Source organism: Manacus vitellinus, unplaced genomic scaffold (assembly GCF_001715985.3).
Source record: "Manacus vitellinus isolate BGI_N305 unplaced genomic scaffold, ASM171598v3 scaffold_0_pilon, whole genome shotgun sequence".
Classification (NCBI taxonomy): domain Eukaryota; kingdom Metazoa; phylum Chordata; class Aves; order Passeriformes; family Pipridae; genus Manacus; species Manacus vitellinus.
This window is the reverse complement of record NW_021938789.1, coordinates 57,377,709-57,390,766: the sequence shown is the minus strand read 5'-3', so window position 1 is coordinate 57,390,766 and position 13,058 is coordinate 57,377,709. Positions and strand designations below refer to the sequence as shown.

The window sequence follows — 13,058 nt, the reverse complement described above, 5'->3', positions numbered from 1 at the left end:
AAATCTTATGATATTGGAATTGTTAATAATTACAGGTAGGCTAATCTTAGGTTGCTTTATGATCATATTGTTCCTCCATATTTGTTCCATATTATTCCTATGAGAAATGCAACAAAATATTAATAGCTTCATTTTGTTGTGGTGCTGCCCACATTAAGCTGGAAAAGGATTTATGTCAGAGAAGGAGGTTCACTAGGATGACAGAGCACTTAGTTTGGGTTTAGTGGGCAGTAGAAGCACAATAAATGTGATGCAGCTGCCTAAACAAATGAGTTGACTAACAATTGTACATGTAATTTACAGACTTGGAACAGGTAGTGATGTGATTATCTAGTGCTATGTGTCTTAAGAGAGGTAATCTGCAGCATGCTTTTGCCCTAGGCAGGGTACATGAAGGTCATAACCTACTGGGCAGTAATTTTCTTTGTTAATGCAAATGCCCTTTACCTTGCTTTGTAAAATAGGTGATACTTCTGGAAACATTCACTAATCCTCTGCTGTGATGGGAGGTAATATTGTTGTTCCAGTGTAGCCACTTGTGTCCCTATGATCTGCTGCACAGGCATGTCTAGTATTCCTACCTAGGGGCAGAAGTACTGAAAAACAGAACAGATCTTTGGCATGTGCATGTGCATGTGACATTAGGTAAGAGAAAATCATATTCAATGCTTAACATTGTTTTAAGGAAAACTTTAAGAGGTAGGACCAGTTTACTTCATCCAAGCTATGTAATAAACACTTCTTTTGTTGATGTTTTGTGGTGGTAAATACTTTATTTCTTCTGTGATACCTCTATGGGTGATTAATCTTTATATCAATGTGCTTATGAATTTACAGATCTGTTTGTCTGTAAGTCCCCTGGAAGATGACAACCCGTGTGCTCACATTTATGTTCTTTCTCTTGCAGTTTACTGGAGATTCATCTGCCCAGAGTGCTAAAGATTGACTGTTGGGAGTAACCTAACAATAAGAGAGTACCAGGCAGTGTATTTGATGAGATTGAGACTTTCTTCCTGGTAAGTGGACAGCTGAATGGCTCAGCCATTTATCAAATGAAGACAGAGAAATGGAGGTGCCTGCGGGAAAGAATTACTTATTATGGATAGCAGTTGGTACAACACGGATATGAATCATGAAGAAAGCAGTTAGTTTAGAAAGAGCTGAAAGAAGGCTCTGCAACATTTCAGAAGTACCAGAGGACAGGTGACTGCCTTGAATCTTAGAAATACAGTTATCGTGATTTCCAACTGGTCAAAAGTGATTCCTGTCTTCAAAGTTCTTTCCCACAAGAAAATCAAAGCTACAAACTCTGCTACAATAGGAAAGATTTCTACCACCTAGAATTTAGTATTTTTTTCTAAGTATGTAAGACAGTTGGTCAGCTCCATGATTTAGAGAATGAAATTAACACTGTTTTGGTTGAAATTTAGATTGAAATCTTTGGTATTTGCTAAAGGAACTGTAGTCATTACCATAATGACCCCAGTAGTGTCAGTGTCAGAGGTAATAAATGAAGTAAAAAAACATGTTGTCCTTGGACAGAGGAACCAAGCACCAGCTTTAGCTTCTGTAAGAAGACTGAAGAAAATTTTTAATACCCTTATACTACCATTGTACCAAAGGGAGAAAAGGCAAGGAAAAAATAAATATTCTAATTTTTGACTTTGAATTCTTTGGTAGAACAAGTAACTGGGTTTACCTGAAAACCACAGTAGAAATAAATATATTAAGAGATAGCCATGAGTATTGTAAATTATGTTCTTTTTCCAGTTTATTGTTGGTGATAATCTAATTTCTCTGACAATGTTCATGGAAGAATCTTGTTTCCCAACTTGTGTCTTTTGGTCAGTGTTTGCAGTCCCTCTGTATAACCTTTTCAAAACTCTGTATAAATTCTGTAAAACTTTTTTCTTCATATTCTTCACATTCTTTGCATTTTGCTGATGTTGTGGAATTCAACTGAAAGACAAAATGCAATAGTAAAGCAGGATACTGATCTATTGGTTCTGATAGAGAATTAAGTTGTTTGTCCTGTTTATATGGATAATTCCAATGCAGATAGTGGCTACAGAAAACATTGGTGGTACTTATGGTCTGTGCAGTTCTTGGCTTACTTTCTGAATAGGATCAGCTTTCAACGATACATCAGTGAGAGATGCAAATGGTTCCTTTGAAAATTAGGACACTTCTCTACATGTGTCTAACCATACCTGACTTTAGGAACTGAAGTTACAAACTGTTAATTATACATTCAGACGTCCTGACATGTTTATGCATGCACAAAAGTATTTGCTTTGATGGGAATCCTGAAAGTTTTTTTCTAAAAAACCACTGAACTCAGCTTTTTCATTGTTACCTATACAGGCTGCTGGATCTCATTTGTTTTCATCTGCACCGTCTCACATTTTATAAAACAGAAAAGGTATTTCTGCTACTGAAGAAACATTTTTCATTTACCTTTTTCCCACAGACTCTTGGTGCTACTTACCTTTTTATTTTCTAAGCTTGCATTTCCATTTTTCCATATGTTCACTACATCCTGTGTTTCGCTACAATTTTTGATACGACATTCTTGAATAATCACTTCTGTCTCTAAGAAAAAGCATCTCATTACAGGTTCTTGGCATTCTTCCTGAAAAAAAAAAAAAAGCAGTTGTAATAGTTTTACGAATAAAAAGGAATAAATGAATGTAGGACATAATTTATGATATAATTTATGATATAAGTAAGATACCATTTAAGACACAATCAGCCTGGAAGTGGCTGAGTTTTACTTACTAGACATCTTTTCTTATTATTCAAATACTTTTAAATATCAGCAGAGATGGGCTGTGAGACCTAAACACAAAAAGGCCAGCCAGTTTGCATAGATTAGTGAAATGTAGTGTTTTAAGGAATGATATAGGAAAATAATTAATTAGGATAGAAATTTGGGATATAATTAAACATAGTGGAATTAAATTAGTATTATTCTTAAAAATTTTAACACTTTCATTCAGAGATCTGAATTCAGAATGGGTAGGGGAGAAGAGGAACCAGATATTACCTGTATTTAACGAATTAAAGAAAAAGAGGCAGAGCTACTAATTTTTCCATCAAGTCAACAATAAAGCCAAGAATAAGTCCCAGGTTGTTTGTCTGACTTCCACATCATACTGTCCCAGTGTAAGAAAATCTTCCTGACATTACTAGGTATTAAATCAGCCATTTTAATGAATTAACCTCTCTAGCTTGCTTCAGTTAAGAGAATGTGTGTGCAGGTGTGGACATGTGTGTTTTGTGAGCTTTTTCCATGTCATGTACAGACACATCAGGTTCTGTGCTTTGTCTGGTTTGCCAGTTCCACTGAAGACATTGGTATTGCTGCACTCTGCAAGCACTCTGACACTGTTCTGTGCTGAGGTAGTCAGTCCACCATTTCTAGGATATCCTCCCTCATTATGGAAAAAAAATCTTGTCTAGGATATCTGGATTGTCTGGGTTTGTGACAGTCTGCGTGTGAATGTTTATGCTGTCGGGAAAGCAATGTCTCAGGAGCAGGCTACTACCACAGCAATGAATCCAGACAATTCCTCCAGGGCTATGCCAAAGGTGACTGCTAGGAGTGGAGGATTAGTTGGCTTCATTTTCTTGGGATTCATGTGTCCCATGGAGCACAGACTGAACTCCACAGCAATAGATTATGAAAAACTCTCTTCAGCTATGAATTTATGGATACTGCACTTTTATGGGTCATTTTTTCCCCTTCCTTTAAATTGCAAATGAATACCAATATTATTTTAGCAATGTTTGCTTGGAGAAAATAGTTTTGGATCAGAGAATCACTGAATGATATGGGGTGGAAGAGACCTTAAAGATGCTCTAGTTCCAACCCCACTGCTATGCACAGAGGTTCCTTCTTGTAGACTAGGTTTGTCAAAGCCCCATCCAACATGGCCTTTCAATTATTGAATTTTAATAGCAGGTGATTCAATAAAAATAATCAATACCTGCTTACATAATTAATATAAGTCATTTAATTATCAGAACTGTTTATTCTAAGGTGAATTATTTGATTTTAGAAACTTTTGTCAAATTAGACCAAGACTGCTTTAGGAGAAAATTGCTAGCAAAGAAATGGAGCCACCATATTAGACCAGTTGTGATCAAATTCAGAGTTTACTTACATCCTCATCTGTGTTTGCAGTATATAAACTGACATCAATGTCCTAAAAGAAAACAAGAGTTGGAATTAGGAGCATTAGCTAACAGATTTAGAAATAATAAAGCTTACTCTTCAATACATGGATTAGCTACCAAGTTCAAAGGCCAAATCTAACCAGGTCTTAAAGTCAGCCAATAACCTGCAGAATGGGCTTCACTGTGAGGGAGACTCTCAGAACAGAGTCCCACAATACTTTGTCTGAAGGGGCTAACTCTCAAGCCCACTGTCCCTTTTCTTAGGAAAAGTGCTGGAGAAAATGATATTTAATTCTAGAGTTCTGCAGTATTTGGTGAATTCCAATTCCCTTTAACCCTCTGTTTCCACCCATGAAACAGCATCATACAAACACCATCCCTTTCCCTGCTTCCTCTCACTGACTCTTCCTAGCTGAGTACAGTGCTACATATTTAACTGTCTTCACCTATGACTATATGAAATGCTGACCTTTTTATGAACTTACTTTGGATGTCTTGATCTTCTCCAAGTCTTTCAGAACTTCTGCCCACTTGCAATGACCTGCTTCTGTCTTTGGCACATAAGCACTAGAACAGAAGAAAAAGTGATCATTAGGCTAAACAGCAGGTATATACAAGTTTTATGCTGAAAAAAAGAGTTAGAAATTATAAGATACTATAGACACATTGTTTACATGTATATATATATATATGATAAATGTGTGGGGCACGCATATTTGACAAATCATGAAATCATATAGATACATAAAACTGTCACATACTGTATAAACAGTCAATTTGTTTTTTTTTTTTTTAAAGGCCAGACTTATAGAACTTGATGCAAGGGAAAGGCTCAATTACTTAATGTAACATACCTAAAATTCTTTTAAAGTATACAAATAGAATTCCAAATCCACTCTCTAAAGTAACTGGAGACAAGTAACAGCTGTAATAGTAAAAATATGCATATACTGTCTAATTAACATTGACTTTGTAGTTACCATAAGATGATTAGTCCCATCCCATTCTTTAAAAGGCAAAAGAAATGGCTGTTCAGAAGAAGACACAGCTGATACTGCAGACAAATACTTTTCAGGTGTATTTTCTGAAAGACACAACCAAGGTGATACCTTGTCACAATCTGATTGCACAGAATTTTGCTGTAGTACTGACTTAATTAACCAATTTGCCAAGACATCCAATCAAGGCAGGACTACCTGTTGTGTGTAGCTGGAAAGACCAACTGATTTGTATCTTGCAGAAGTATATAATCACTTTACAGAACAGTTGGTAGGAAATCAGATGCTGAAGGCACACTGTGAACACCTGAACTCATCCTGGGCTCCCTATTTATTTATCTGTTCATATTGCAAGCTGCAATTTAATGCAGAGACCATATTAAAGAACTTCTTTTTTGTTTATGATCTTTCCCCTGGCTACCTTTTGTCACCCAAATTCAGTTAGTTACTACAACTAGAACATTAACTACAATATTGTGATTGCATATATATGAAACTCTGCATTGAATGCATCAGATGCTATAGTTATGTGTATAAATGTTAAACATAGTATTTAGAGTATATAGTTCTTTACATAGTGTATGTCTGACTAATCATAGAATCACAAAATATTTTGAGTTAGAAGGGACCCATCAGGATCATCAAGTCTGGCTCCTGGCCCTGTGCAGGACACCCAAGAGCCACACCATGTGACTGAGAGTATTGTCCAAATGTTTCTTGAACTCTGTCAGGCTTGGTGCTGTGACCACTGCCCTGGGGAGCTTTTCCAGTCCTCTGGGTGAAAAACTTTTTCCTGATATCCAGCCTAAACCTCCCCTGACCAGCTTCATGTTGCTTCCTTGAGTCCTTTCTCTGGTCACAGAAGTGATCAGTGTCTGCCCCTCCTCTTCCTCTCATGAGGAAGTTGAAGACCACAATGAGGTCCCTCCCTCAGTCTCCTCTTCTCCAGGCTGAACAGACCAAGTGCCCTCAGCTGCTCCTCATACGGCTTCCCTCCAGGCCCTTCACCATCTTCATTGCCCTCCTTTGGACACTCTCTAATGGTTTAATATCTTTTTTATATTGTGGCACCCAAAACTGCCACAATATTCAAGGTGAGGCCACCCCAGTGCAGGGACGATCCCCTCCCTGACAGGCTGGTGATGCTTTGCCTGATGCCCCCCAGGACACAGTTGGCCCTCCTGGCTGCCAGGGCACTGCTGACTCACATTCAACTTGCCATCGACCAGGACCCCCAGGTCCCTTTCTGTGGCACTGCTTTCCAGCCTCTCATTCCCCAGTCTGTCTGTACATCCAGGGTTGCCCCATCCCAGGTGCAGAATCCGGCACTTTCCCTTGTTGAACTTCATATGGTTGGTGATTGCCCAGTCCCCTAATTTATCAGGGTCTCTCTGCAGGACCTCTGCCCTCAAGGGAGTCAACAGCTCCTCCCAACTCAGTGTTGCTGACAAACTTACTTAATATTCCTTTGAGTCCTGCACCCAGGTCATTAATGGATATGCTGAAGGGAACTGGGCTGAGGATGGAGCCCTGCGGAACCCCACTAGTGACAGGTCACCAGTCTGATGTTACTCCTTTTAATGTAACTCTTTGTGCCCAGTCTGTGAGCCAGCTGCTCACCCATTGCATAACATGGTTATCCAGCTGTGTGCTGGGCATTTTGTCCAGAAGGATACTGTGCAAGACAGTATCAAAACCTTTGCTGAAGTCTGAAAAGATTATATCTACTGGCTTTCCTAGATCAGCTAGGTGGATTATCCTGTCATAGAAGGAAATCAGGTATGATAAGCAGGACTTTCCCCTCACGAAGCCATGCTGACTGTGACTGATGGCTGCATTGTCCTCCAGGTGTTTTTTAATACTCCCCAGAACAATCTTTTCCATGATTTTCCCAGACACTGAAGTGAGACTGACAGGCCTGTAGTTTCTGGGGTCCTTCTTCTTGCCTGTCTTGAAAATTGCCAGCTTCCAGTCAGCCAGGACCTCTCCAGATTCCCAAGACCACTTGAAAAATCAAGAGAGGCTTTGCGATGACATCAGTAGCTCTTTGAGGGTTCTCAGATGAATCCTGTCTGGTCATAGATTTGTAGGGATCCTACTGGAGCAGTAGATCACACACAGTTTCAGAGTCAGCTGGGAGTTGATCATTCTTGCAGTCGTGGTCCTCCAGCTCAGGGCACTGAGACCCCCTTGGTCTGTCATCCATACAGAGGCAAAGAAAGCGTTAAACACCTCTGCCTTCTCTCTGTCCCTATTTGTGAGGGGACCATCCTCATCCTGCAATGGGCTGATGTTATTGCTATACTGCCATTAATATATTTGAAAAAACTTTTCTTATTGTCCCCCCCATTTCTGGCAGCTTCAACTCCAAGTTGAGCTTCGGCCAAACAAATTTTCTCCCTACAGTGGCAAGCAACATCTCTGAATTATTCCCATGCCACCTAACCTGGCTTCCTCTGGGCATATGCCTTCCTTTATCATCTTACTTCCACGAGAAGATCTCTGTTCAGCCAAGACAGCCTTCTACCTCATTTACTTGACTTGTGACATTTGGGAATTGCCTGCTCCTGTGTCCTTAGGAAGTGATGTTTAAAAAGTGACCTGATGAACCCCAATACCTGCAAAAACATATTCCCAGGGTAATTTTCTACTGGGTAGTGATGCATTTAAGAATTTTGTCAGGGGAGTCTGGCAACTGGAAATAAGGAGGAGTTGTGAGCCTGGTAACCTTTGTAACAAAGTCACAAGCCCTTTGATTTAAGCTGATACAGTTCCTTCAAAGACCTAGGTTAATTATCTGCAGCAGTACAGTGCTTTTGATCCAAGGTTGTATTTCTTATCATACATGCAATACTTTTAATGTCATTAACAAATGATGTTTCTTTAGCAGTGATTTATTTACAAACTTGCAAGTAAATATTTAAAAATAGACCAGAGAACATAACAAAACAAGCGCTAGCACTGTGCAGTGGTAAAAATTTCCAAATGGGAGATCAATCCATAAACTGTCAGGATTCCAGCTAACTTGCTGAAAGCCACCTTAATAAAGCAAAGCCAGGGGCATGATAATTATATATGTCACAGGGGACTTCTGAAGAGTATTTGTAACAAATATTTGCTGCTCTCTTAAGTGGAGAATTCTTTAAATACTTTGCAATTATTTTGTTTCCAAACCCCAAAGATATAGCTGAAATAACATAATAACCTAATCATACATAAATATCTACATCCGGGAGCGGAAAACAGTGTCAGACCCTTTTATCCCCTTTGTTTGTCCAAAATCTGTTAAATAAGAACTATGTAAATGAATGATTCTCTGATAATCTAAATTTCTGTCTGGACAGAGCAAATAGCGTCTCATCCGTCTTCTGAACAATTTCAGTATGGAGGGTGCTGTGTTATTAGCAGCCAAAGTAGGCCACGAAGCAAGGCTCGATCTGTCACTGTTTCCACAACAAAAAGAAATTGAAGATATGTAAGTATTAAACCCAAAATATTAAGTATATATACACAGGAATGCAATGGAAAAGACTGCTTGGCTCTAATCAAAAGAGCTAAATCACTTTGTTATAGTATGACAGTTAACATTTTCACAGTTAACATTGTTTGGTCTCAAATTCTCATGTTATTTCTTTTAGTTTTGGGGTTTTCTTTGTTTGTTTTTGTTAAATATGCATACCAACTTCTTTGATTCAGTATGTCAATCCCTAGAAAATATCTTATTTTTATTGGGAGTTTTGTTTGGTTTTTATTATTATTATTTCATTGAAGATCAAAAGTAGCCTTATGGGGAAATTCCAAGTAAATTTAAAGAAATTTTAAATCTGTTTGGTGGATACAGATGAAGAACACGTATTTTAATCTCATGTTTTATCAAAATTATTTAAAGTATATTAGAAATATTTTACAATAGTTAAACATTTTTATCATTCCACAAGCCAGTTTTTATCAAATGAGATCAGGTGACAACAAATTAAAATATGAAAGACTTATGATGAGTCCATAAGCATGTACCAGCTTCCTGATTTATAATTAGTGTTATGGGGCCTTTTTAAAAAGGCGATTCGAGAGGAAGTTCCAATTTATGCTGGAGAACAAAGTGTTCAAGGTGAGGAAAATAATATATTATTATACCTACTGAATAATGGGCCAGAGTTATCATTAGTTTGTCATTTGTTTCCTATTTTTAATAATTGTTCGCAGTGATGACACTGGAACACTGTTCTTAATGATCAATGTCTTTATCTGCATCTTTGGTTTTCTTAAATATGTGAGATAACTGTTTTACTGTAATAAAATAACAATTGCTAATGTAAAATAAGTACTTAGTTTTCAGAAGTAACAGAAAGCTTGTACTGATAGTAAAATATGTGAAAAATATACTACATGCATACTCCAAAGGGTACTCCATTTGTTCATAGAGAAAGAGGTTCTTGATGTCAACAAGATCACCCAACACATTCTTTTCAATTCAGGGCCATTTTCCACTTGAATTTCTTAATTATTTCATCTGAATTATTATTCAACAGCAGAAGCACTGTTAGCTCATTTGGAAGCTCCGACAAATTATTCTCCTGCCTTGAACACACAGTGCTATAATGCAAAAATTTTCTTTGGACAGTGTCTGTTTTTAATGTCTTACGCTGTTTAATCATTAACCAATTCCTCTCTGTCTTCGTTATGTCTCTGATACCCTGTGACCGTTGGACAAGGGAGCAGCTCATATTTATGTAGGTAAATGGTTCTATTTGTAGCTCGTATCCTATTAAACTCCTACTTTAAGTTGAGGATTAAAACCTTTGTAAGTGAATATATGCTTTCCAAAAATCAATGATATACACAATAAGCTTTGTAAAAGGAATGCCGTTTTTTAATAATGAAATTTAAATTAAGCATTTTAAGAGCAGTTACCACTGAGTGATATCTAAGATACAGCAGTACTGTTTTCTTTTTAAAGAAGCAAACTTATAATGACAAAAATTTTCTTTAACAAGTCTGAAACAGTCAATGATTTTGCTGGTTTGGCTGTCACAGAAACAAATATTCATAACTCTTTACAGTATTTAAGCTACATATCAAGCTAAAGTTACATGGCTTTGCCTATATACTATTTGTCTAAACTTCTTTGTTAATATTTGCTTATAAATTTCTCAGTGAATCCTTGAGATGTGATATTCATAAGCAAGCAAGTTTATTTCCTGACTGTGCAAGTTGGTATTCTTGGCAAAAGTCCACTATTATTTTTTTATTATTTTTTTATTCTTTATTTATATCTTTATTCCTCATCTGCTTCACTGTTCTTGAAAACAAGTGACCAGAAGCATACAACATACTCGGATCTTACGAATCATTTAGAAACTAGTGATAATATTTTCAGCTTCTATTGGAAATAGGGAAATGCCTACTGCCAGTGTTTTCTTCTTGATTGTATCACAGCAGTGGCTCATACTTCAATATGAATTTTATGCAAGAATTTTATGTCCTCTTCTTTCAGAATCCTGGAATGTCCTAAGAATTTTTTGCTGTTTGCAGAAAACTCTCACCCTCAAAAAAACAACCCCAAAACCCTGAAGTCTAAACTTCTTACTTTTTGGTTATGTTCAAATTTTCCCTAACTTCTTGACCTGTAGCACAAAGCTCTTTTTCTTGATCAGCCCTTTTTCCCTTTGTCTCTGGGCTTTCTGGCTAGAAATGATGCTGACAGGAGTCACTAGTCCTCACATTCCTTGCTCCTGAAAGCAAATCACCCTGCTCAGGCTGCTCTCTCTTGTAACAACCTATTTTCCCATTTCTCATCTTCATTCTGTCACGCAATAGACTTCTTGTACATTATTTATCCTATTTTAGTCAGTCTCTTCTTCCACTCTGTTCTACAAATATGTGTCCTCAGCACTTTGGCTTCTTGAGCAACAAAGTACTGTAAATCTTCTTTTCTCTGTTACTGCTGCAAATGTCCCTCTAAAATCATACTGTCACCTCCAGCTCTCTCAAGTCCTTGAACATTTTATTGAGCAACACCTCAGGAATAAAGTAGGCTTTTTAAAATTCATATTCAAATACTGTCTACATCACACAGAGCTGAGTTTTACACTCTTCTATTTGCCTTGTTTCTGCAATTCTTCTTCAGTGTCTCCTTTGCCACAATAATTATAGCCTCCTTAGAGAACTCTGCCTCCTCCCCCAACAAAATCTCATCCTGTGACTCTTGTTCTGCTGTTCTCTGTTGGCTCCCCTGATTAAATGTTCTGTCCTCTTGTTCTAGTGCAATTCCCTTCAAGGGGACAAAGTGCCAAGTAGCTGCACTACTAGAGTGCTGCATCTATTTAGGGTTGTGTATTCTGCATGATATTGGAGCTCTTTACACTCAGAAGCAAAGACAACACTTTTAATGTCAGAATCTATAAGACTGGGGAGAAAATCAGATGTTTTTCCCATTTGTAGCCTAGTCTTGTAACAAAAGAACTTCATCCTTTTTTAAAAAAACAGATTTTTTTTTTCAGGAGAGAAGTCATGGAAAGTAAAGATTTCATAAACTAATGGAAGTGACTAAAAGAGGAATGGAGCCCATAAAGAAAGCAGTACTTCCGAACTAGATAGATGTTTCCATATTAAGGCCTTAAATAAGTAATTTTGAAATCAAATTTTCATGGATCACAAGTAAGTTTTAGAGGAAAGACATATTCTTATTGCCTTGTCATGGAGTAAATGCTGGAAAACACTGAAAGTCAAAGGAGCATACTCACTGAAGGATCTCTCTGCTCTGTCATTCCTAAGTTCCTCTAGTCTGTTTAAAGAAAACAACCAAAGGGAAAAAAAAACCTGAATATAAATTAGTGTCAGAATGTAATTATTCACATCAGATAGAATTCAGAGAAAAAGAGAGAAAACCACATTAATGTACTCTGAGACAATAAGAGACTCTGTAGCAGGTACAGAGGTACAGCCCCTAAAGGTACCTAGGTACAGCCCTCTAGACACACTTTGAGAGTAATTTCATTTGCATATACGGAATTTTTTATATCAATAGAAAAAAGTAATATTAGTAATATTAACTTATGAAGGGATCTAGTACCAGGGCCTTAAATTATTTACCAATTTCTAGAGACTAGACCTGTCTATCAAAGAAACATATTTTACATCTCTGGTAACTTATGAATACCATTTGATGCCACAACTATTAAAAACTTGTTTCTTTGCTATCATGGTGCCTGAATCCATTATGATTCCACAGCCATTGTAGTTCCTCTTCTCCCTCCCCACCAATCTTTGCATAGAAGCCTAGGAAATCAACTCTCAAGCTCCACCAGGGTTACCAGCAGCCCTCCTCCTCAAGGTTTGAAGGCAAAGAGTGGGCTTTCTGTCCAGCTTGTACTACTTACTGCTCCAGAAAGGAAGCCAGTGGAATTCCTAGGTGTTAAGCTGAATCACATGGCTGAATGCTTGTCTGGATGAGAGCCAAACCACGCCTTAGGCTGTTATGTCTTCAAGCTTTTATTTCATAAAACTAGAGTGCTTTCTTAGAAGTTTTGTAATTAGATGGAGTTGGGCTGGCTAAAGATTTTTTGCAGCATTAAAACTGGGCATTCTTTAAGTATGATTCCTATTTGATTACTTCCCTCCCCCCAAGAAATACAGCTTTCCTTGTTTTTACTGTACAGTGGCGACTCTCTTGTGGAGTACTATCCTAAAAAGCTTATTCTGCTTGTATTAGAGTGGTGTTGACCTTCAAAAGTGTGTTCTCAGTAATCAGCATGGCAAGAAACTCTCTCAGTTTAATCACATATGTTCTTGGTTTGCTTAAGTACTTGTTGGTTTGCTCTGACAGTTCTCCGGTAGGACTTCTTCTCCTGTCTGCTCTTGCTAATTGGCATTTATGCCAGA

At 37.6% G+C, this 13,058-nt stretch overlaps 1 protein-coding gene across 1 annotated transcript in view; it reads right to left on the bottom strand.

Moving 5' to 3' along the window:
* Nucleotides 1–1,753: 1,753 nt before the first annotated feature.
* The window catches only part of IL15 (interleukin 15), a 36,781-nt gene continuing 25,476 nt past the window's right edge, over nucleotides 1,754–13,058 (bottom strand). The window contains 5 exon segments of the mRNA XM_018074081.1: nucleotides 1,754–1,959; nucleotides 2,489–2,632; nucleotides 4,167–4,208; nucleotides 4,665–4,746; nucleotides 5,160–5,263. Of these exon segments, the coding sequence (XP_017929570.1) occupies nucleotides 1,846–1,959; nucleotides 2,489–2,632; nucleotides 4,167–4,208; nucleotides 4,665–4,746; nucleotides 5,160–5,263 (486 nt within the window). The 3' untranslated portion in view covers nucleotides 1,754–1,845.